This window comes from Bombina bombina, chromosome 12, assembly GCF_027579735.1.
Source record: "Bombina bombina isolate aBomBom1 chromosome 12, aBomBom1.pri, whole genome shotgun sequence".
NCBI lineage: Eukaryota > Metazoa > Chordata > Amphibia > Anura > Bombinatoridae > Bombina > Bombina bombina.
The window spans coordinates 38,213,093-38,238,987 of record NC_069510.1 but is presented as its reverse complement, the minus strand read 5'-3'; the positions used below and the strand labels follow the sequence as shown (position 1 = coordinate 38,238,987).

Sequence of the window (25,895 nt, the reverse complement as noted above, 5' to 3'; positions counted from 1 at the left end):
TATCTGCTCTGACTATCCTGTTACACAAGCGTCTGGCAGAAGTACCAGACGTTCAAGCGTTTGCACAGGCTTTAGTAAGAATCAAGCCTGTCTATAAACCTGTGGCTCCTCCATCGAGTCTAAATTTAGTTCTTTCAGTTCTTCATGGGGTTCCGTTTGAACCTTTACATTCCATAGATATTAAGTTATTATCTTGGAAAGTTTTGTTTTTGGTAGCTATATCTTCTGCTCGAAGAGTTTCAGAATTGTCTGCTTTGCAGTGTAATTCACCCTATCTGGTGTTCCATGCAGATAAGGTAGTTTTGCGTACCAAACCTGGTTTTCTTCCTAAAGTTGTTTCTTAACAAGAACATTAACCAGGAAATCATTGTTCCTTCCCTGTGTCCTAATCCAGCTTCTAAGAAGGAACGGCTTTTACACAATCTTGATGTGGTTCGTGCTTTGAAATTCTATTTACAAGCAACCAAGGATTTCAGACAAACATCATCTTTGTTTGTTGTCTATTCTGGTAAAAGGAGAGGTCAGAAAGCGACTGCTACCTCTCTTTCCTTCTGATTGAAAAGCATCATCCGATTGGCTTATGAGACTGCTGGACAGCAGCCTCCTGAACGAATTACAGCTCATTCCACCAGAGCTGTGGCTTCCACTTGGGCTTTCAAGAATGAGGCTTCTGTTGAACAGATTTGTAAGGCAGCGACTTTGTCTTCACTGCATACTTTTGCCAAATTTTACAAATTCGATACTTTTGCTTCTTCGGAGGCTATTTTTGGGAGAAAGGTTTTGCAAGCAGTGGTGCCTTCCGTTTAGGTTACCTGACTTGTTCCCTCCCTTCATCCGTGTCCTAAAGCTTTGGTATTGGTATCCCACAAGTAAGGATGAATCCGTGGACTGGATACACCTTGCAAGAGAAAACAGAATTTATGCTTACCTGATAAATTACTTTCTCTTGCGGTGTATCCAGTCCATGGCCCGCCCTGGCAATTAAGTCAGGTCAAAATTTCTTGTTTAAACTACAGTCACCACTGCACCCTATGGTTTCTCCTGTAGGGAATGAGAATATCCCACAAGTAAGGATGAATCCGTGGACTGGATACACCGCAAGAGAAAGTAATTTATCAGGTAAGCATAAATTCTGTTTTTTTAAGCAGAACAGGTTTGTTCTTTTTTTTTCTGGGGTTTAGTTGTAGTCCACTTCAGTCTCTTCAGTAGAGCAGTGGTGGCTTGTAAGATTTTGGGAACTGGGGGGATATAATCCCTTCTGTGCCTCCCAGGTTGTGAGCAGCCCTTTTGGAAAAGACTATGTAAGTTTACTTAGTCTTTTTCTTTCTGTATCCACAGGTCCATGTTAGGAAGAGGAAGCCTTTCAAACCTAGTGAGCTGCCTTGCTGCTGGGCAGATTATTATGGAGGTAAGTGCTGTTTTTATTTTTCTGAGAGTGTTCAGAAAAGGTTGGCACTTATGGGGTTAATTTTTGGGATTGTGAACCTGTTTGTGCAGGTTTTTATATGGTGGCAGTTTTTTTTATGGGGCACTGAGAGAGGTATTATTATTATTAAATTATGGCTCTGTTTGGGAGTGTTTTTACACTCCTTATATGGCTCATTCCTCTTTTTTATTTTTATTGTGAGGCTGTGCTTGTACTTGTCAGCCGTAGACTGCTGGAAGTTTGTTTTGGCGTCTTTATTTCTCCCGGCGACTGTTTGTTAGTAATGTCGGCCGGGAGGTGTTAGCATACGCCCATGATGTGTGGAGCTTCTGCAGCGCGAGTTTTGCGCGCGTTTTGCACGCGTTTTTAGGAGGAAGTTTGTGTTATGTTTAACGGTTTTCCCTGTCCGCTCCTGTGCTGGTGTGTGTGCGGGCAGTCTGGAGAGCGGGTGGGAGAGTCCGGATCATTTCTGCTACGTTAATTATTACTCTGGTCCGTGGGAGGTCAGGTAAGCACCTCAGCAAGGTTTGTTGAGGTGCAGAGGTGCTGCAGGGGTCAGTAACGTTAATTTTTTTTTTTTTGCTGCTGCAGTTTTCTGAATTTTTGAACTTTCTTTTTTTTGTAAGATGGATCAAGAGGACCTGCAAGATATTACTTGCACTTTATGCCTTGATGCTATTGTGGAGCCACCTATCCCTTTCTGTTCCTCATGTATAGAGAGAACATGACAGTATAGGGATAGACTTTTTGATTCAGAGCCTTAATTTTCTAGGGAGAATGTTGTTCAGAAGTCTTCCGTCCAAGCTATTCCGCAGCTCTCTCCCCAATCATCCCAATCTCAATCCTCTTCTTATGCAGTGCCCTGCATCTCGTCTCAGGTTGGTTTTTCATTGCAGGATATGGCTACTCACATATCCTCTGCTGTATCTGAGGCTTTGTCTGCTTTTCCTGTTTTGCAGGGTAAGCGCAAAAGGAAGTTTAGGGGTTCTGACTCTGTTGATGTTATGTTGAATGTTTCTAACCCATAGATCTGAGGAAGACGATACTTCAGTAGTGTCTGAGGGTGAAATTTCAGACTCTAATAGTGTAACTCCTTCTGCTGATTCTGAGGTGGTTTCTTTCAGATTTAAGCTGGAGCACACACCTCCGTTTGTTACTCAGGGAGGTTTTGGCTACTTTGGATGACTCTGATTCGACGGTCATAGTTACTCCCAAGAAAGCTAGTAAGCTTAATAAGTTTTTTGAGGTTCCTTCCGTGGCGGAAGTATTTCCTGTTCCAGATCGTGTATCAAAGATTAATTAAAATGGGAGAAGCCTGGAATTCCTTTTTCTCTTTCACCCGTTTTTAGGAAGATGTTTCCTATTGAGGAATCTTGGCAGACGGTTCCTAAGGTAGAGGGAGCAATTTCCACTTTGGCTAAGAGGACCACTATTCCTATTGAGGATAGTTGTTCTTTCAAAGATCCCATGGATAAGAATCTGAAGGCTTTGCTTAAAAGGATGTATGTTCACCAGGGGTTCCAATGGCAGTCTGCTGTGTGTATTGCCACGATTACCATTTTGGCTGCATATTGGTTTGATGCGTTGTCTGATTCTGTTCGGCAGGATACTCCTTTTGAGGAGATTCAGGATAGAATTAAGGCTTTGAAATTGGCTAATTCTTTTATTGCGGATGCTTCCTTACAGGTCATTAAGTTGGGAGCAAAGATTTCTGGCTTTGCTGTTCTGGCACGCAGGGCCTTATGGTTAAAGTTCTGGTCTGCGGATGTGTCATCTAAATTTAAGCTTTTGTCTATTCCCTACAAGGGCAAGACCTTGTTTGGCTGAGATTATTTCTGATATTATGGGAGGGAAGGGACATTCTCTCCCTCAGGATAAAAGAAATTAAAAAAAGGGTTGTCAAAGTAATTTTCGTTCCTTCTCTGGTAGGTCTTCCTCTTCCTCCTCCAAGCATGATCAGTCCAAGCCCTCTTAGAAGTCCAATCAATCCTGGAGCAAGGGGAAGCAACCTAAGAAGCCTGCTGCTGACTCGAAGTCAGCATGAAGGGTCTGCCCCCGATCCGGGAATGGATCGCGTGGGGGGCAGGCTGTCTTTTTTCGCTCAAGCCTGTCTTTTTTTCGCTCAAGTGGTGCCTTCAGTTTAGGCTATCTGTCTTGTCCCTCCTTATCATCCGTGTCCTCTAGCTTGGGTATTGATTCCCAATAGTAATAGTTATGATGATCCGTGGACTCACTGTGTCATTAGAAAGAAAATTAAATTTATGCTTGCCTGATACATTTGTTTCTTTCTTGACGGTGAGTCCACGGCCCGCCCTGTTTTTTCAGACAGTTTATTTTTAGATAAACCTCAGGCACCTCTGCACCTTATATTACTTCCTTTCTCCTTTCCCTTTGGTCGAATGACTGGGGTTTGTGAGTAAGGGAGTAGTATTTAGCAGCTTTGTTGTGGTTCTCTTTGCCTCCTCCTGCTGGTCAGGAGTGATTTTCCCAATAGTAATTATGATGATCCGTGGACTCACCGTGTCAAGAAAGAAACAAATTTATCAGGTAATCATAAATTGGATTTTCTATCTGAATCATGAAAGAACAATTTTGGGTTTCATGTCCCTTTTAAAAAGGCCTAAAAATTATTCCAATGACATTTTGGTTACTGAACGTTATTTTTCAAGGGGAACGTTTTCTTAGAAAAGTTGCTTCACATTTTGTAAAAGCCTGTAAACCCCTAACAGTTTAGTCGCATAATATGGTTTGGTGTAAGACAAGAATTTATTTTGGAAATCTTTATCTGCTCCTTCTGGTTTATCTCCTTGTTGATTGGAATTTTCAACACTTTCAGTTCTTTACCAGCAAAAGTTTGCGGTGGAAATATCTTTCCTATATTCAAAGATTCTATTTCTCGATGAGATCTATTTTTTTTTTTTATTCTGTGTTTTTTGTTATTTTGCACTAGGGGCATAAAAATGAGATCTGAATATTGATTTAAAGGCACAGAAAATGTCTTAATGACAAGAGATTTCTGTTGTGTTGCTTTAGAATAACAAATCAGTCAAGTGTAAAAAATGGTAAAACAAATTAAAACGCCTCATTTATCCCCCCTAGCCTTATTTATCCCCTCACCGCTAGCTTTATTTATCCCCCCCACCCCTAGCCTTATTTATCCCCTCACCGCTAGCTTTATTTATCCCCCCACCCCTAGCCTTATTTATCCCCTCACCGTTAGCTTTATTTATCCCTTCACCGCTAGCCTTATTTATCCCCTCACCGTTAGCTTTATTTATCCCCTCACCGCTAGCCTTATTTATCCCCTCACTGCTAGCCTTATGTATCCTCTTCACCGCTAGCCTTATTTATCCCCTTATTTATAAAAATGAGATCTGAATATTGATTTAAAGGCACAGAAAATGTCTTAATTACAAGAGATTTCTGTTGTGTTGCTTTAGAATAACAAATCAGTCAAGTGTAAAAAATTGTAAAACAAATTAAAACGCCTCATTTATCCCCCCTAGCCTTATTTATCCCCCCACCTCTAGCCTTATTTATCCCCCCCACCCCTAGCCTTATTTATCCCCTCACCGCTAGCTTTATTTATCCCCCCACCCCTAGCCTTATTTATCCCCTCACCGTTAGCTTTATTTATCCCCTCACCGCTAGCCTTATTTATCCCCTCACCGTTAGCTTTATTTATCCCCTCACCGCTAGCCTTATTTATCCCCTCACTGCTAGCCTTATGTATCCTCTTCACCGCTAGCCTTATTTATCCCCTTATTTATAAAAATGAGATCTGAATATTGATTTAAATGCACAGAAAATGTCTTAATTACAAGAGATTTCTGTTGTGTTGCTTTAGAATAACAAATCAGTCAAGTGTAAAAAATTGTAAAACAAATTAAAACGCCTCATTTATCCCCCCTAGCCTTATTTATCCCCCCACCCCTAGCCTTATTTATCCCCTCACCGCTAGCCTTATTTATCCCCTCACCGCTAGCCTTATTTATCCCCTCACCGCTAGCCTTATTTATCCCCCCCACCGCTAGCCTTATTTATCCCCTCACCGCTAGCCTTATTTATCCCCCGCTGCTAGCCTTATTTATCCCCCGCTGCTAGCCTCATTTATCCCCTCACCACTAGCCTTATTTATCCCCCCACCGCTAGCCTTATTTATCCCCCCACCACTAGCCTTATTTATCCCCTCACCGCTAGCCTTATTTATCCCCTCACCGCTAGCCTTATTTATCCCCTCACCGCTAGCCTTATTTATCCTCCTCACCACTAGCCTTATTTATCCCCTCACCACTAGCCTTATTTATCCCCTCACCGCTAGCCTTATTTATCCCCTCACCGCTAGCCTTATTTATCCCCTCACCGCTAGCCTTATTTATCCCCTCACCGCTAGCCTTATTTATCCCCTCACCGCTAGCCTTATTTATCCCCTCACCGCTAGCCTTATTTATCCCCTCACCGCTAGCCTTATTTATCCCCTCACCGCTAGCCTTATTTATCCCCCGCTGCTAGCCTTATTTATCCCCTCACCACTAGCCTTATTTATCCCCCCACCGCTAGCCTTATTTATCCCCCGCTGCTAGCCTTATTTATCCCCTCACCACTAGCCTTATTTATCCCCCCACCGCTAGCCTTATTTATCCCCTCACCACTAGCCTTATTTATCCCCCCACCGCTAGCCTTATTTATCCCCTCACCGCTAGCCTTATTTATCCCCCCACCGCTAGCCTTATTTATCCACTCACCGATAGCCTTATTTATCCCCCCCACCGCTAGCCTTATTTATCCCCTCACCGCTAGCCTTATTTATCCCCCGCTGCTAGCCTTATTTATCCCCCGCTGCTAGCCTCATTTATCCCCTCACCGCTAGCCTTATTTATCCCCTCACCGCTAGCCTTATTTATCCTCCTCACCACTAGCCTTATTTATCCCCTCACCACTAGCCTTATTTATCCCCTCACCACTAGCCTTATTTATCCCCTCACCGCTAGCCTTATTTATCCCCTCACCGCTAGCCTTATTTATCCCCTCACCGCTACCCTTATTTTTCCCCTCACCGATAGCCTTATTTATCCCCCCCACCGCTAGCCTTATTTATCCCCTCACCGCTAGCCTTATTTATCCCCCGCTGCTAGCCTTATTTATCCCCCGCTGCTAGCCTCATTTATCCCCTCACCGCTAGCCTTATTTATCCCCTCACCGCTAGCCTTATTTATCCTCCTCACCACTAGCCTTATTTATCCCCTCACCACTAGCCTTATATATATATAAAAAAAACCCGCTGCTAGCCTTATTTATCCCCTCACCACTAGCCTTATTTATCCCCCCACCGCTAGCCTTATTTATCCCCCGCTGCTAGCCTTATTTATCCCCTCACCACTAGCCTTATTTATCCCCCCACCGCTAGCCTTATTTATCCCCTCACCACTAGCCTTATTTATCCCCCCACCGCTAGCCTTATTTATCCCCTCACCGCTAGCCTTATTTATCCCCCCACCGCTAGCCTTATTTATCCACTCACCGATAGCCTCATTTATCCCCTCACCGCTAGCCTTATTTATCCTCCTCACCACTAGCCTTATTTATCCCCTCACCACTAGCCTTATTTATCCCCTCACCACTAGCCTTATTTATCCCCTCACCACTAGCCTTATTTATCCCCTCACCGCTAGCCTTATTTCTCCAACATAGGTGTGTCCGGTCCACGGCGTCATCCTTACTTGTGGGATATTCTCTTCCCCAACAGGAAATGGCAAAGAGCCCAGCAAAGCTGGTCACATGATCCCTCCTAGGCTCCGCCTACCCCAGTCATTCTCTTTGCCGTTGTACAGGCAACATCTCCACGGAGATGGCTTAGAGTTTTTTAGTGTTTAACTGTAGTTTTTATTATTCAATCAAGAGTTTGTTATTTTAAAATAGTGCTGGTATGTACTATTTACTCAGAAACAGAAAAGAGATGAAGATTTCTGTTTGTATGAGGAAAATGATTTTAGCACCGTAACTAAAATCCATGGCTGTTCCACACAGGACTGTTGAGAGCAATTAACTTCAGTTGGGGGAACAGTGTGCAGTCTCTTGCTGCTTGAGGTATGACACATTCTAACAAGACGATGTAATGCTGGAAGCTGTCATTTTTCCCTATGGGATCCGGTAAGCCATGTTTATTACGATGGTAAATAAGGGCTTCACAAGGGCTTATTAAGATTGTAGACTTTTCTGGGCTAAATCGATTCAGTTTTAAAACATATTTAGCTTTGAGGAATCATTTTATCTGGGTATATTGATATTATAAATATCGGCAGGCACTGTATTAGACACCTTATTTCTCTGGGGCTTTCCCAAAGCATAAGCAGAGCCTCATTTTCGCGCCGGTGTGGCGCACTTGTTTTTGAGAGGCATGGCATGCAGTCGCATGTGAGAGGAGCTCTGATACTTAGAAAAGACTTTCTGAAGGCGTCATTTGGTATCGTATTCCCCTTTGGGTTTGGTTGGGTCTCAGCAAAGCAGATACCAGGGACTGTAAAGGGGTTAAAGTGTTAAAACGGCTCCGGTTCCGTTATTTTAAGGGTTAAAGCTTCCAAATTTGGTGTGCAATACTTTTAAGGCTTTAAGACACTGTGGTGAAAATTTGGTGAATTTTGTACAATTCCTTCATGTTTTTTCGCAATTGCAGTAATAAAGTGTGTTCAGTTTAAAATTTAAAGTGACAGTAACGGTTTTATTTTAAAACGTTTTTTGTACTTTATTATCAAGTTTATGCCTGTTTAACATGTCTGAACTACCAGATAGACTGTGTTCTGAATGTGGGGAAGCCAGAATTCCTGTTCATTTAAATAAATGTGATTTATGTGATAATGACAATGATGCCCAAGATGATTCCTCAAGTGAGGGGAGTAAGCATGGTACTGCATCATTCCCTCCTTCGTCTACACGAGTCTTGCCCACTCAGGAGGCCCCTAGTACATCTAGCGCGCCAATACTCCTTACTATGCAACAATTAACGGCTGTAATGGATAATTCTGTCAAAAACATTTTAGCCAAAATGAACCCTTGTCAGCGTAAGCGTGGCTGCTCTGTTTTAGTTACTGAAGAGCATGACGACGCTGATATTAATATCTCTGAAGGGCCCCTAACTCAATCGGAGGGGGCCAGGGAGGTTTTGTCTGAGGGAGAAATTACTGATTCAGGGAACATTTCTCAACAGGCTGAACCTGATGTAATTGCATTTAAATTTAAGTTGGAACATCTCCGCATTCTGCTTAAGGAGGTATTATCCACTCTGGATGATTGTGAAAAGTTGGTCATCCCAGAGAAACTATGTAAAATGGACAAGTTCCTAGAGGTGCCGGAGCTCCCAGAAGCTTTTCCTATACCCAAGCGGGTGGCGGACATTGTTAATAAAGAATGGGAAAGGCCCGGTATTCCTTTCGTCCCTCCCCCCATATTTAAACAATTGTTTCCTATGGTCGACCCCAGAAAGGACTTATGGCAGACAGTCCCCAAGGTCGAGGGAGCGGTTTCTACTTTAAATAAACGCACCACTATACCCATAGAGGATAGTTGCGCTTTCAAAGATCCTATGGATAAAAAATTAGAAGGTTTGCTTAAAAAGATGTTTGTTCAGCAGGGTTACCTTCTACAACCAATTTCATGCATTGTCCCTGTCACTACAGCCGCATGCTTCTGGTTTGATGAGCTGATAAAGGCGCTCGATAGTGATTCTCCTCCTTATGAGGAGATTATGGACAGAATCAATGCTCTCAAATTGGCTAATTCTTTCACCCTAGACGCCACTTTGCAATTGGCTAGGTTAGCGGCTAAGAATTCTGGGTTTGCTATTGTGGCGCGCAGAGCGCTTTGGTTGAAATCTTGGTCGGCTGATGCGTCTTCCAAGAACAAGCTACTAAACATTCCTTTCAAGGGGAAAACGCTGTTTGGCCCTGACTTGAAAGAGATTATCTCGGATATCACTGGGGGTAAGGGCCACGCCCTTCCTCAGGATCGGCCTTTCAAGGCGAAAAATAGACCTAATTTTCGTCCCTTTCGTAAAAACGGACCAGCCCAAAGTGCTACGTCCTCTAAGCAAGAGGGTAATACTTCTCAAGCCAAGCCAGCTTGGAGACCAATGCAAGGCTGGAACAAGGGAAAGCAGGCCAAGAAACCTGCCATTGCTACCAAGACAGCATGAAATATTGGCCCCCGATCCGGGACCGGATCTGGTGGGGGGCAGACTCTCTCTCTTCGCTCAGGCTTGGGCAAGAGATGTTCTGGATCCTTGGGCGCTAGAAATAGTCTCCCAGGGTTATCTTCTGGAATTCAAGGGACTTCCCCCAAGGGGGAGGTTCCACAGGTCTCAGTTGTCTTCAGACCACATAAAAAGACAGGCGTTCTTACATTGTGTAGAAGACCTGTTAAAAATGGGAGTGATTCATCCTGTTCCACTAAGAGAACAAGGGATGGGGTTCTACTCCAATCTGTTCATAGTTCCCAAAAAAGAGGGAACGTTCAGACCAATTTTAGATCTCAAGATCTTAAACAAGTTTCTCAAGGTTCCATCTTTCAAGATGGAAACCATTCGAACTATTCTTCCTTCCATCCAGGAGGGTCAATTCATGACCACGGTGGATTTAAAGGATGCGTATCTACATATTCCTATCCACAAGGAACATCATCGGTTCCTAAGGTTCGCATTCCTGGACAAACATTACCAGTTCGTGGCGCTTCCTTTCGGATTAGCCACTGCTCCAAGGATTTTCACAAAGGTACTAGGGTCCCTTCTAGCGGTGCTAAGACCAAGGGGCATTGCAGTAGTACCTTACCTGGACGACATTCTGATTCAAGCGTCGTCCCTTCCTCAAGCAAAGGCTCACACGGACATTGTCCTGGCCTTTCTCAGATCTCACGGCTGGAAAGTGAACGTGGAAAAGAGTTCTCTATCCCCGTCAACAAGGGTTCCCTTCTTGGGAACAATTATAGACTCCTTAGAAATGAGGATCTTTCTAACAGAGGCAAGAAAAACAAAACTTCTAGACTCTTGTCGGATACTTCATTCTGTTCCTCTTCCTTCCATAGCTCAGTGCATGGAAGTGATCGGGTTGATGGTGGCGGCAATGGACATAGTTCCTTTTGCGCGCATTCATCTAAGACCATTACAACTGTGCATGCTCAGTCAGTGGAATGGGGACTATACAGACTTGTCTCCGAAGATACAAGTAAATCAGAGGACCAGAGACTCACTCCGTTGGTGGCTGTCCCTGGACAATCTGTCTCAAGGGATGACGTTCCGCAGACCAGAGTGGGTCATTGTTACGACCGACGCCAGTCTGATGGGCTGGGGCGCGGTCTGGGGATCCCTGAAAGCTCAGGGTCTTTGGTCTCGGGAAGAATCTCTTCTACCGATAAATATTCTGGAACTGAGAGCGATATTCAATGCTCTCAAGGCCTGGCCTCGGCTAGCGAGGACCAAGTTCATACGGTTTCAATCAGACAACATGACAACTGTTGCGTACATCAACCATCAGGGGGGAACAAGGAGTTCCCTAGCGATGGAAGAAGTGACCAAAATCATTCTATGGGCGGAGTCTCACTCCTGCCACCTGTCTGCTATCCACATCCCAGGAGTGGAAAATTGGGAAGCGGATTTTCTGAGTCGTCAGACATTGCATCCGGGGGAGTGGGAACTCCATCCGGAAATCTTTGCCCAAGTCACTCACCTGTGGGGCATTCCAGACATGGATCTGATGGCCTCTCGTCAGAACTTCAAAGTTCCTTGCTACGGGGCCAGATCCAGGGATCCCAAGGCGGCTCTAGTGGATGCACTAGTAGCACCTTGGACCTTCAAACTAGCTTATGTGTTCCCGCCATTTCCTCTCATCCCCAGGCTGGTAGCCAGGATCAATCAGGAGAGGGCGTCGGTGATCTTGATAGCTCCTGCGTGGCCACGCAGGACTTGGTATGCAGATCTGGTGAATATGTCATCGGCTCCACCTTGGAAGCTACCTTTGAGACGAGACCTTCTTGTTCAGGGTCCGTTCGAACATCCGAATCTGGTTTCACTCCAGCTGACTGCTTGGAGATTGAACGCTTGATTTTATCGAAGCGAGGATTCTCAGATTCTGTTATCGATACTCTTGTTCAGGCCAGAAAGCCTGTAACTAGAAAGATTTACCACAAAATTTGGAAAAAATATATCTGTTGGTGTGAATCTAAAGGATTCTCTTGGGACAAGGTTAAGATTCCTAGGATTCTATCCTTCCTTCAAGAAGGATTGGAAAAAGGATTATCTGCAAGTTCCCTGAAGGGACAGATTTCTGCCTTGTCCGTATTACTTCACAAAAAGCTGGCAGCTGTGCCAGATGTTCAAGCCTTTGTTCAGGCTCTGGTTAGAATCAAGCCTGTTTACAAACCTTTGACTCCTCCTTGGAGTCTCAATTTAGTTCTTTCAGTTCTTCAGGGGGTTCCGTTTGAACCCTTACATTCCGTTGATATTAAGTTATTATCTTGGAAAGTTTTGTTTTTAGTTGCGATTTCTTCTGCTAGAAGAGTCTCAGAATTATCTGCTCTGCAGTGTTCTCCTCCTTATCTGGTGTTCCATGCAGATAAGGTGGTTTTACGTACTAAACCTGGTTTTCTTCCAAAAGTTGTTTCGAACAAAAACATTAACCAGGAGATTATCGTACCTTCTCTGTGTCCAAAACCAGTTTCAAAGAAGGAACGTTTGTTGCACAATTTGGATGTTGTTCGCGCTCTAAAATTCTATTTAGATGCTACAAAGGATTTTAGACAAACATCTTCCTTGTTTGTTGTTTATTCAGGTAAAAGGAGAGGTCAAAAAGCAACTTCTACCTCTCTCTCTTTTTGGATTAAAAGCATCATCAAATTGGCTTACGAGACTGCCGGACGGCAGCCTCCCGAAAGAATCACAGCTCATTCCACTAGGGCTGTGGCTTCCACATGGGCCTTCAAGAACGAGGCTTCTGTTGATCAGATATGTAGGGCAGCGACTTGGTCTTCACTGCACACTTTTACCAAATTTTACAAGTTTGATACTTTTGCTTCTTCTGAGGCTACTTTTGGGAGAAAGGTTTTGCAAGCCGTGGTGCCTTCCATTTAGGTGACCTGATTTGCTCCCTCCCTTCATCCGTGTCCTAAAGCTTTGGTATTGGTTCCCACAAGTAAGGATGACGCCGTGGACCGGACACACCTATGTTGGAGAAAACAGAATTTATGTTTACCTGATAAATTTCTTTCTCCAAGGGTGTGTCCGGTCCACGGCCCGCCCTGGTTTTTTTAATCAGGTCTGATAATTTATTTTCTTTAACTACAGTCACCACGGTACCATATGGTTTCTCCTATGCTAATATTCCTCCTTAACGTCGGTCGAATGACTGGGGTAGGCGGAGCCTAGGAGGGATCATGTGACCAGCTTTGCTGGGCTCTTTGCCATTTCCTGTTGGGGAAGAGAATATCCCACAAGTAAGGATGACGCCGTGGACCGGACACACCGTTGGAGAAAGAAATTTATCAGGTAAACATAAATTCTGTTTTATCCCCTCACCGCTAGCCTTATTTATCCCCTCACCACTAGCCTTATTTATCCCCTCACCACTAGCCTTATTTATCCCCTCACCGCTAGCCTTATTTATCCCCTCACCGCTAGCCTTATTTATCCTCCTCACCACTAGCCTTATTTATCCCCTCACCACTAGCCTTATTTATCCCCTCACCACTAGCCTTATTTATCCCCTCACCGCTAGCCTTATTTATCCCCTCACCGCTAGCCTTATTTATCCCCTCACCGCTAGCCTTATTTTTCCCCTCACTGCTAGCCTTATTTATCCCCCCCACCGCTAGCCTTATGTATCCTCCTCACCACTAGCCTTATTTATCCCCTCACCACTAGCCTTATTTATCCCCTCACCACTAGCCTTATTTATCCCCTCACCGCTAGCCTTATTTATCCCCTCACCGCTAGCCTTATTTATCCCCTTACCGCTAGCCTTATTTATCCCCTCACCGCTAGCCTTATTTATCCCCTCACCGCTACCCTTATTTTTCCCCTCACTGCTAGCCTTATGTGTCGCAATAAACAGTCCACAGGGTTAGCAAAGAATAATTCAAATGTGGCTGTGTGAAATTTGGAGTTGTAGAGGTGTAGCGTCTCACAAACTATAATATGGAACTATGTAAAGTATGGGGGATTACAGGAAGTTAAAGGAAAAAAAATATAAAAAACAAAACAATAATCTAGTTAGCAAAGTAGCATATATGCTTAAATTCCATAGGGTAGAATATACCAATTATTATAAGCATAGCAGGCATCTGTAGATAACAGTACAATATAGTCATAACAGTATATAGACTATGAAAGCATGTTAACATATTTAGTTGTAGTATGGGTGGATTATAGCCTCTTTTAGTATATGTACCTGTGATTAGTGTCTCTTACTGTTGCAGGGCCTACTATACCCTCCAACTTACCAGTAATATGAATTAGAATGATATTCCCGTTTCTAGAGGACCTAAGCATACAGATGGCAAATCCTATAGCGCATTGTGAACACCACAGTTAAGGGGATGTATGTCTACCTTCTCAGTGTTAGCTATTATAATATCAGATGAATGAGCTAATTAATGTTGCTAAGGGTTGCTATTTAATGTCCTTGCCCTCCCTCACCGGCCTCCCTCCCTCTGAAAATAACCTACTGTCTGGCGTTTGTTACATAGTCATGCACTATATAACCTTCTTGCAAAATGTCACTGAGATCAAGAACAGCCCGACCGTTAACAGGCTCTATGCATTTTAGCCTATTTCTGTTCTCCATGAGGTTCTAACCAGTCTGGGTAGGTAAGAGTTTGGGATCTGCCTTGCGCTCCACAGTGTTCTGAGGGCTGTAGTTGTGTATCCATCTATGGTAGGCTGGAGGCATCTGTGATGGGAAGTAGCTACTCTGGACTCCATATTAATCGAGGTCCTGACATAGGAATCCACCTCCGACCGGATCCACCGCTCTATGCTCCGCACTTTCCTGATCTTTGTGTGCGCTCTCCTGGTATTGACTGAGAATGTAGTCACCTCTAGCTTTAGTATTTCTCTGGTATTCTGCTCCGGAGGATCACTGCTTCCTCCTCGGCTGGACTAGATACTAAGGGTAGACATTTCTCACATAGAACTCCTGTACAGTATACGGGGACTGTCTTGGTGGAGTGGGCTCTCCGATTTAGCTGAGAGGTAGGGCGGTGCGTTTGTAGGTCTGTCTCCTCTATTACAGTAGGTTCATTATTATCTTCCTCCATAAACGGTGCTTTCAATGCTATTAGTAGGCTGTTATATCCATTGTGCATCTTACGTTCCAACTGATCAATCAGTCTGCGCAGATCTGAATAAGGGTCCTCCATGTCGCAGAAGCGAACGGGATAAAAAGGTTGAGAGAGAGTAATAGCAGAACAATAGCTGCTTGATCCGGTTGACCGGGGGATGTTGTGAGTTCAGGTCCCAGGAGTTCAAATAAAGTAATCTCTGTATTTCTCAGATCAATAAAATGTAAAGTAGCTAAATATCATAAGTTTGAGATTGGATGAGAGAGATATTTTCCAAAGTAGCTGGCAGATTGTTAGGATTGCTCAGGGAGCAGTATAAATTGCGACCGATCATGGCCGCTTCCTAGCCACGCCCCCCTCCTTAATATTTTTAAATTGGATATTTAATATTTCACTTTGTCCCTTAAAAGTGCTATACATAAACACATATATTTGTAATTACAAATATATATGCACAGGATAGGAGCACAAAAATATAGTAGGACTCCTTTATATAAGGGAAAATGACTAATTCACTAAATGTCACTGGTTTATATAATAAAATAGTTAATTATGCATAGCAAAAATATTACATTACAATATATTTTTATTATTTATTTGTCCACTTTTCTTGTAATTTATCTCTGAAATTTTGTGTTTTATCCCCAGAGAGGTTAATTGAGATATTGTGCACTGCACTCTAAACTTGCTACATACTACACACACAGTAATTGTTTGATCAGGCAAGGAGCTCATTTGTATGTTCCTATCTGGCCCCAGCATAGGAGATAAGATTGAACTATTCAAGAGGCTTTTCAATAGGTGTGTTTGTAGACTGCAAAACCAAAACAAAATAGCAGTTGTAATATATATATATTTTTTATGTAATGCAGAGGTTTTGAAATCCAGTGCCGATAACTGTGTATAAAACAAGTCACCGTTCTCATTTTGGTTAGTAAGCTATACGTGCTTTTCCATGGTATTATTAACACTTATTCTTCCATCTGTCGGCAGCGAAGGGGAGGCACCTGGGACGAATCCAATGGTTGCTGGATTTCAGGATGATTTGGATCCTGATGACAGAATAGCAATGAAAACCGCAAAATTGTCTGTCCCCAGCAAGAACATCACCCTGTCCAGTGATGAGGAGGGTCCCTCTCCTACAGTTGCTATTACTGCAGATGAAGACTTGGACTCTGATCCAGATGTTTGGTGAGTGTTCTTTGTCTTTATTCTCAGTACTAATAAAGTTTTCTGTCTCCTGAGGGAAATATGTGTCTTTTATGGTCATACCTTATTCTTGAATTTCTATGTTTCTTTTGTGTGTGTGTGTGTGTAATGTATGTATATGTATGTGTGTATATATATATATATATATATATATATATAAATATATTGCAATTTAAACAACTTTCCAATTTACTTTTATTAGCAAATTTGCTTCTTTTTTTCAGTATCCTTTGTTGAAAAGCATAGCTAGGTAGGCACAGAAGCAGCAATTTACTAGTGAGAGCTAGCTGCTGATTGGTGGCTGCACATATATGCCTTATATGCCTCTTGTCAATGGTTTATCAATGTGTTTAGCTAGTTCCCAGTAGTGCATTGCTGCTCTTTCAACAAAGGATACTAAGAACATGATGCAAAATTGATAATAGAAGTAAATTGGAAAGTTGTTTAAAGGGACAGTCTAGTGAAAATTAAACTTTCATGATTCAGATAGGGCATGCAATTTTAAAGGGTCTGTCTACACAAAAATTGTTATTGTATAAAAAGATAGATAACGACTTTACTACCCATTCCCCAGTTTGCACAACTAACATTGTTATATTAATATACTTTATAATATTTAAACCTCTAAATGTCTGCCTGTTTTTAAGCCACTACAGACAGCCTCTTATCAAATACTTTTTTATTAGCTTTTCAAAACAGGAGACTGCTAGTTCATGTGAGCCATATAGATAACAAAGTTGTGTAAGACACAGCACTAATTGGCTTAAATGCAAGGCAATAGATAATAAATAAAAAGTCATGTGATCAGCGGGCTGTCAGAAGATGCTTAGACACAAGGTAATCACAGAGGTAAAAAGTATATTAATATAACTGTGTTGGTTATGGAAAACTGGTGAATGGGTGATAAAGGGATTATCTATCTTTTTAAACATTCATTTTTTTAGGAGTAGACTGTCCCTTTAAACAACTTTCCAATTTACTTTTATCATCAAATTTGCTTTGTTCTCTTGGTGTTTTGTTGAAAGCTAAACCTAGGTAAGCTCATATGCTAATTTCTAAGACCTTGAAGGCCGCCTCTTATCTCAGTGCATTTGGGCAGTTTTTAACAGCTATACAGTGCTAGTTCATGCGTGTCATAGAGATAACATTGTGCTCACTTATGTGGAGTTATTTATGAGTCAGCACTGACTAAAAATGCAAGTCTGTTAAAATAACTGAGATAAGGGGCAGTCTGCAGAAGCTTAGATACAAGGTAATCACAGAGGTAAAAAGTGTATTTCTATAACTGTGTTGGTTGTGCAAAACTGACCAAATGGGTAATAAAGGGATCATCTATGTTTTAGCAGTAACAATTCTGAAGTAGACTGTCCCTTTAAAATTCTGAGTACAACAAATGTTATGTCATCATTATGTATATATTGTCTGTTATCTTTTGCACTGTCTGTTCTTATCTATCATATTAGACATTTAGCCTATTGAGATTCAACCACTGTATCTAATTGCTTCAGCATTCTGTTTTTAACCTTTTTTCTGTTTGTGACTGTGAGGCAAGGAAATAGTTAATCTGACTCTCACAGCATAAATAGATGGGGTTTCTCACAGAGTCCCTTATCTATGATTAAGTGCCTGTAGGGGGCGCGAAACATGTAAGATTTTTTGCTCTAGCTTTTACTGCCATGTCTGTGTAACTTTTTAAACGTTGTCCAATAAATTTTGATTTTTTACTGCATATTTGGATTCGAGAGCCTGCCATTTGTTTACCGTTTGCAATGTCCCTTTAAAATTGTATGCTCTATCTGAATCATGAAAGAAAATTGTTAGGTTTTATTTCCCTTTATAATGATTATGTGATTATAACAAACATAACTTTATACAAACGGTTATGGAGCAACCTTGTGTTATATGAAAAGTCATAAATAAAGAAAAGGGGAAAAAAGCTCACTGTAAGTAACATAAATACAAAATATGTTGGCGTTTTTTTCGTCACGTAAGCATCTAATAGTTTTGTTTGTTAAAATGATTTTTTTTTTTTAAGTAATTACCTCTTTTTAGCTACAAAAATACTTTAAAGGGATGTTAAATGCATCTTTTACTCTCCCTGTAAAATGCTTAAAGGGACAGTAAACATTGTGCTTTTGTATGCAGAATAAATAATTTGAAGGCTAAAAGTATACTTAGCTAGTAAGAAAAGTCATCCTCTTCAGCGCCGCGGTTGTCTAATCACAGCACGCCTGATGGCGCTATGCAACTACATGTAGCACTCTTCTCGTGCTAGGTAAAACTGTTGACTACCTAGGTAGGTAGCGTGCACGTGTCTGGAGAACTGTATTGCCAAAGATTTGCACTAATGAATTTAAGCACTAGATGGCAGCAGTGTTTGTGCAATGTATTACATTGTTATAAAAAAAAGCATTCTTTTAAAGATTCTGCCATAAAGTGCTCCACACATGCACACTCCTGAGCCTACGTACCTACGTTTTAACAAAGGATACTGAGTGCAATGTAAATTTCATAATAACATTTAATTGAAAGCTTTTTAAAAATAGTAATATTATGTTCTATCTGGATCAGAAACGAAAATAGTTGGGTTCCATGAGCTTGTAATATGAAATGTTTAAATATTTGTATTAAAGAAAATCCAATATACTTAATTTAGCACTGAAAATGTTTTGTTTTCTTAATTCCACTGAGTTGCTATAAAGTAATGGGTACAGCCATACTGGAACCTATGTTTTCCCCTTATCCATCTCTACTGCTGAGGACAATGCTGTGTGGACGTCCTGTTAGTCACTTTAACCTTTTAACGTTCTATTCCGTCCTAACCGCGCCAGACTTTAGCGCCGTTAGGACGGAATAGAACGCCCTAGCCGTTTGGCTGTCCTGAAGCCACTAGTGCTTCCAGAATACAATCGCGGTCTGGAGGGCGTGCCTAGCGTCATAAGGACGCCCCACTGAACCGATTCCGTCATTGAAATCGCTGTTCCGATGTAGACAAATTAACCATGTCATCAAAGGTTTGACAGTCCTGTATTCCAAACAGCTTTGTTTGCACACTCTTTTATTGCCTGTTTTATATCAGTCTAATTGCTCTGAGCTGAAGAGCTGGATAAAAGGAAAACCTAGGTTTCAACATGGTGACATCCATTGCCTTTTTAGAAACTAAAGTACTGTATAGAAACGAATCCTTTACACTTGTATTTTCAATATTTAAAAAACTATTTAATTTAAAAAAAAAAAAAAAGATATTTACTTTAATATTCTCAGGCTAATCTTAGCTTTGAATACATCATTATATCTAGCATTGTTTCAATGTTTAAAGGGACATTAAACACTAATTAAATGCTAGATAGAATGACGGAGCCAAATAAAATATTAGTCTGAGAATAACATGTAGATTTATTTTTTAAAGATTCATTAGTTTGTGTCTATAAAGGTTTTGGAGCTGCCATGTTGTAACTTAGATTACCTTCTCTGCTGTGGCCAATTAGGGACAGTTATAAATAAGTCACTAGAGTGTGCAGCCAATGGCTGTGTGGGATATAACAGTGTTCTGCACTTCCATTTCTAGCAGGATCTGAAAAGCTCACAATTTCAGAATGGAATTACAGGAAAAGGGGACAAAATAAATAATGAAAGTACAGTATATTGGAGAGTTTTTTTTTATAAATACAATTTATCATTTTATATTATCTCAAAGTGTTTTGTCCCTTTAATACCTCTTTAAAGGTTCAGTAAATTTAACATATTTGAAAGGTTGCATGTGTTAATTGTATATAAAACTCACTCACCTGAAATTGTCTTTATAAAATTTAAATAGTATACAGTATATTAAAATTGAACTTTTTTTAAAATCAGCCGTTGCATCCTTATTTGGCAGTTGTTATGCCACCTTAGTGCAGCCAACTGTTGCTGTCATTCACGCCCCCTTTTTTCTCCCACCGATGCTTGTTCATGATTCACTACACTAGCATTTTTCGTATTACCGGGATTTCGCTGCAAATGTGAAAACATGCGCAGATTAGGTACAATAGGGGAAGATTTACGCTTGCACAGAATGCCGACACATGGCGATCAGTAAGTCTTACATTGAATATCAGTAAAACTTTGGAAAGATAAAAAAAAATGTAATACTTAAAATCTAAATTGAATGAATAAGATGAATTAAACTCATAATGAATACATAGTGCATTTTATACATTTGAGTTTACTGTCCCTTTAATAAGAGATGTCTGACATGTAAATTGTTTCTATCGCCTGTGTACATCCTGGGCGGCTAAGCACTTGTAGAGAGCAATATATTTTCAAAGATATAACTGTCTTCCTTCACCGGAAGGGCAAGAAGCAGGTAATTGATTCTCAATGTTTCATTAAGACAAACATACTAAGGTTGAGAGCCATTGAGTACTCAGGGCAAATTGATCAGAGCATCGATCCATTTAACAAGAGGGAGCTGCTATTAACAAACCAAACAATCTAATCAGCACACTACAGGATTAGATCCATTCACCACAGTGACTTCTCCTTATTGCTTTGGGTATTCTCTTTGCCTAGATTAGAAAATTGTATTCAGTAACATGTATTTATTATAGTATTGGCCTTTTTTACATTTTTATCTACTCCTCTGCATTGCTAGATTTTATATTTATAATGTGCTTTATAACAAATGTGCTTGAAATCTTTGCGCCTGCTATTCAAAATCAGTAGTGTCCAAAATAGCGTATATCGTCACACTTGCCACTTTTCTCCAGGCTCATATATTGTTGCTGGATACAATAGGCTCTACATTTTATCACTTCTGCCACACATTGTAAGTGTATTGTGTGAAACTATTATTTAAAAACACAAGGATTTGAGCTAATTTGCATTAAAAACTTTATTGTGGTTTACAAACAATGATAAAAGCCAGTGTTCTCCACAGAAACATTTGCAACTGGGTGGCATTATGAAGTAGCTGGGTGGGGGCTGTGTAATTCTTTGGAATTTTATAACATTTTCTATAAATTATAAATATAACATAAACTGATTAATTGAAAATTTGAGCATCAAACATTGAAAACATTTAGTATTAACTAATTTTAGCTTAAAAGATTACTAACTATTGCTTTTTCTGTTCAAAACGGACCATATATTTTAAATAACATCAATCACACAATCCAATCTACCTTATTTTCTCTTGCAAGATGTATCAAGTCCACGGATTCATCCAATACTTGTGGGATATTCTCCTTCCTAACAGGAAGTAGCAAAGAGAGCACCCACAGCAGAGCTGTCTATATAGCTCCTCCCTTAGCTCCACCCCCAGTCATTCTCTTTGCCTACTCTAAGTACTAGGAAGGGTAAAGTGAGTGTGGTGACAAAAATGTTAGTTTTTATTTTCTCAAGCAAAAGTTTGTTATTTGATGAAGATTTCTGCAAGCAGGATGATGATCTTAGCACTTTGTAACTAAGATCCACTGCTGTTCCCACAGAGGCTGAGGAGTACAGGAGAACTTCAGTTGGGGGAACGGTTTGCATGCTATGCTGCATTGAGGTATGTTCAGTCCATTTTGTTTCTAGACAGACTGTGATAATTCTAGAAAAGGCTGGCAGTATCCCCATGAGGGAAGGGTAAGCTGTATTCAGACACTTAGTATGGAATCCCAGCTTGCATAAAGGGCTCAGTTGTTACTGGTGACATTTATAGGAAAAATGTTTTTTTATTAAAAGATTAACGTTTTGAGGGACTTTGAAGGGTCATTATGGCTTATTTAAGGGTTATTAACCCACATGGCTAGTTTAGAAACACTTTGGTGTGTAACATCGAGTGAGGTGGGAGGGGCCTATTTTCGCGCCTCAGTTGCGCAGTTTCTTTTACACACAAGACATCCAGCTGCTTCTCCGGAGGGTCCTGCTGTACTTGAGGGCCTAAAGGAAGCTTTTTCCCCACAAATCTATCCCTAAGGGCAGGTAGGCGCCACAGCAGAGCTGTGGCAAGGTGCTGAACGTTTTTATACCAAATATAGCAATAGATGATTCTCAGACAGAAGGAAATGAGGTTATGCCATCTAGCTCTCCCCAAGTGTCACAACCAGTAACGTCCGCACAAGTGACGCCAAGTACCTCTAGTGCGTCGACTTCGTTTACTTTACAAGACATGGCCACAGTTATGAATACAACCCTCACAGAGGTTTTATCTAAACTGCCTGGGTTATAAGGAAAGCTTGACAGCTCTGGGTAAGAACAAATGCTGAGCCTTCTGATGCTTTAGTAGCCGTATCCGATATACCCTCACAATGTTCTGAAGTAGGGGTAAGGGATTTGCTATCTGAGGGAGAGAATTCTGATTCAGGGAAGATGCTCCCTCAGTCAGATTCTGATATGACGGCCTTTAAATTTAAGCTTGAACACCTCCGCTTGTTGCTCAGGGAGGTATTAGCGAATCTGGATGATTGTGACCCTATAGTGGTCCCAGAGAAATTGTGTAAAATGGACAAATACTTAGAGGTTCCTGTTTACACTGATGTTTTTCCAGTCCCTAAGAGGATTGCAAATATTGTTACTAAGGAGTGGGATAGACCAGGTATACCGTTCGCTCCCCCTCCTGTTTTTAAGAAAATGTTTCCCATATCTGACACTATGCGGGACTTGTGGCAGACGGTTCCTAAGGTGGAGGGAGCTATTTCTACTCTCGCCAAGCGTACAACTATACCTATCGAAGACAGTTGTGCTTTCAAAGATCCTATGGATAAAAAATTAGAGGGTCTCCTAAAGAAAATTTTTGTTCATCAAGGTTTTCTTCTCCAACCTATTGCGTGCATTGTTCCTGTAACTACTGCAGCTGCTTTCTGGTTCGAGGCTCTAGAAGAGGCTCTTCAGGTGGAGACCCTATTAGAGGATATTATGGATAGAATTAAGGCCCTTAAGCTGGCTAATTCTTTCATTACAGATGCCACTTTTCAACTGGCTAAATTAGCGGCAAAGAATTCAGGTTTTGCCATTTTAGCGCGCAGGGCGTTATGGCTTAAGTCCTGGTCTGCTGATGTGTCATCAAAATCTAAACTTTTGAACATCCCTTTCAAAGGTAAGACCCTATTCGGGCCTGAACTGAAAGAGATTATTTCAGACATCACTGGAGGGAAAGACCAATGAGGACCTAAAACAAATAAAATGAGGACCAAACAAAATAATTTTTGTTCCTTTCGGAACTTCAAGGGTGGTCCCACTTCAGCTTCCCCTGCTGCAAAGCAAGAGGGGAATTTTACCCAATCCAAGTCAGTCTGGAGACCTAACCAGGCTTGGAACAAGGGTAAACAGGCCAAGAAGCCTGCAGCTGCCTCCAAGACAGCATGAAGGGGTAGCCCCCGATCCGGGACCAAATCTAGTAGGGGCAGACTCTCTCTCTTCGCTCAGGCTTGGGCAAGAGATGTTCACGATTCCTGGGCTTTAGAAATTGTGTCCCAGGGATATCTTCTGGACTTCAAAGACTCCCCCCCAAAGGGGAGATTGCACATTTCTCAATTGTCTGCAAACCAGACAAAGAGAGAGGCGTTCTGAGTGATCCGCCAAGTTCCAAGAGCGGAACAAGGGCTAGGTTTTTACTCCAACCTGTTTGTGGTTCCCAAAAAAGACGGAACTTTCAGACCGATCTTGGATCTCAAAATTCTAAACAAATTCCTCAGAGCACCATCATTCAAGATGGAGACTATTCGGACTATTCTGCCTCTGATCCAGGAGGGTCAATATATGACTACCGTGGACTTAAAGGATGCGTATCTGCACATTCCTATTCACAGAGATCATCATCAATTCCTCAGATTCGCCTTTCTGGACAGGCATTACCAGTTTGTGGCCCTTCCCTTCGGGTTCCTTTGGCGGTTCTAAGACCGCGGGGCATATCAGTGGCGCATTATCTAGACGACATCTTAATTCAAGCGTCGACTTTCCAGCTTGCCAAGTCTCACACGGACTAGAGTTGGCTTTTCTGAGATCTCATGGGTGGAAGGTGAACATAAAAAAGAGTTCTCTCGTCCCTCTCACAAGAGTTTCCTTCCTAGGGACTCTGATAGACTCGGTAGAAATGAAAATATTTCTGACGGAGGTCAGAAAATCAAAACTCATAACCACCTGCCGAGCTCTTCATTCCATTCCTCGGCCATCAGTGGCTCAGTGTATGGAGGTAATCGGACTTATGGTAGTGGCAATGGACATAGTTCCTTTTGCCTGCCTACACCTCAGACCACTGCAACTATGCATGCTCGAACAGTGGAATGGGATTATGCAGATTTATCTCCTCAAATACATCTGGATCAGGAGACCAGAGATTCTCTTCTCTGGTGGTTGTCTCAGGACCACCTGTCTCAGGGAATGTGTTTCAGCAGGCCAGAGTGGCTCATAGTAACGACAGATGCCAGCCTGCTGGGTTGAGGTGCAGTCTGGAACTCCCTGAAAGCACAGGGCTTTTGGTCTCGGGAGGAAACTCTCCTCCCTATAAACATTCTAAAACTGAGAGCGATATTCAATGTGCTTCAGGCGTGGCCTCAGCTAGCTGCGGCCAAATTCATCAGATTTCAGTCGGACAACATCACGACTGTAGCTTATATCAATCATCAAGGAGGAACACGGAGTTCTCTAGCGATGATGGAGGTGACCAAAATAATTCCATGCGCGGAAACTCACTCCTGCCATCTTTCAGCAATCCATATCCCAGGGATAGAGAACTGGGAGGCGGATTTCCTAAGTCGCCAGACTTTCCATCCGGGGGAGTGGGAGCTCAATCCGGAAGTATTTGCCCAGCTGACTCAGCTATGGGGCACACCAGAATTAGATCTGATGGCGTCCCGTCAGAACGCCAAGCTTCCTTGTTACGGGTCCAGGTCCCGGGATCCCCAGGCAGTACTGATAGATGCTCTAGCAGTGCCCTGGTCCTTCAACCTGGCCTATGTATTCCCACCGTTTCCTCTCCTTCCACGTCTGGTTGCCAGAATCAAGCAGGAGAGAGCTTCAGTGATTTTGATAGCACCTGCGTGACCACGCAGGACTTGGTATGCAGATCTGGTGGACATGTCATCTGTTCCACCGTGGACTCTGCCGATGAGGCAGGACCTTCTAATCCAAGGTCCATTCAAGCATCCAAATCTAATTTCTCTGTGTCTGACTGCTTGGAGATTGAACGCCTGATTTTATCAAAGCGTGGTTTCTCTGAGTCGGTCATTGTTACCCTGATTCAGGCTAGAAAGCCTGTCACCAGGAAAATCTATCATAAGATATGGCGAAAATATCTTTATTGGTGTGAATCCAAGGGTTACTCATGGAGTAAGATTAGGATTCCTAGAATATTGTCTTTTCTCCAAGAAGGATTGGAGAAGGGATTATCAGCTAGCTCCTTAAAAGGACAAATATCTGCTTTGTCTATTATTTACACAAACCTCTGGCAGATATCCCAGACGTTCAGGCGTTTAGTCAGGCTTTAGTCAGAATCAAGCCTGTATTCAAACCTGTTGCTCCGCCATGGAGCTTAAACTTAGTTCTTAAAGTTCTTCAAGGGGTTCCGTTTGGACCTATGCATTCCATAGATATTAAGCTTCTATCTTGGAAGGTTCTGTTTTTAGTAGCTATCTCTTCGGCTCAAAGAGTTTCTGAGTTATCTGCTTTACAGTGTGACTCATCTTATCTTGTTTTCCATGCAGATAATGTGGTTTTGCGTACCAAACCTGGATTCCTTCCTAAGGTTGTTTCTAATAGGAATATCAATCAGGAAATTGTTGTTCCTTCTCTGTGTCCTAATCCTTCTTCCAAGAAGGAACGTCTGTTGCACAATCTTGATGTGGTTCATGCTTTAAAGTTTTACTTACAAGCAACTAAAGATTTTCGTCAAACATCTTCATTGTTTGTTGTCTATTCTGGTAAGCGTAGAGGTCAAAAGGCTACGGCATTAACCATTTAGCTTATGAGACTGCTGACC

General features: G+C 41.9%; 1 protein-coding gene across 2 annotated transcripts in view; it reads left to right on the top strand.

Annotated features, from left to right (window-relative positions):
* Nucleotides 1–25,895, top strand: part of RABL6 (RAB, member RAS oncogene family like 6) — a 169,799-nt gene that overhangs the window by 112,022 nt on the left and 31,882 nt on the right. For both annotated transcript variants that reach the window (XM_053695822.1, XM_053695821.1), the window contains exon 12: nt 15,740–15,937. In XM_053695822.1, coding sequence (XP_053551797.1) covers nt 15,740–15,937 — 198 coding nt within the window. The remainder of the gene's footprint in view (nt 1–15,739; nt 15,938–25,895) is intronic.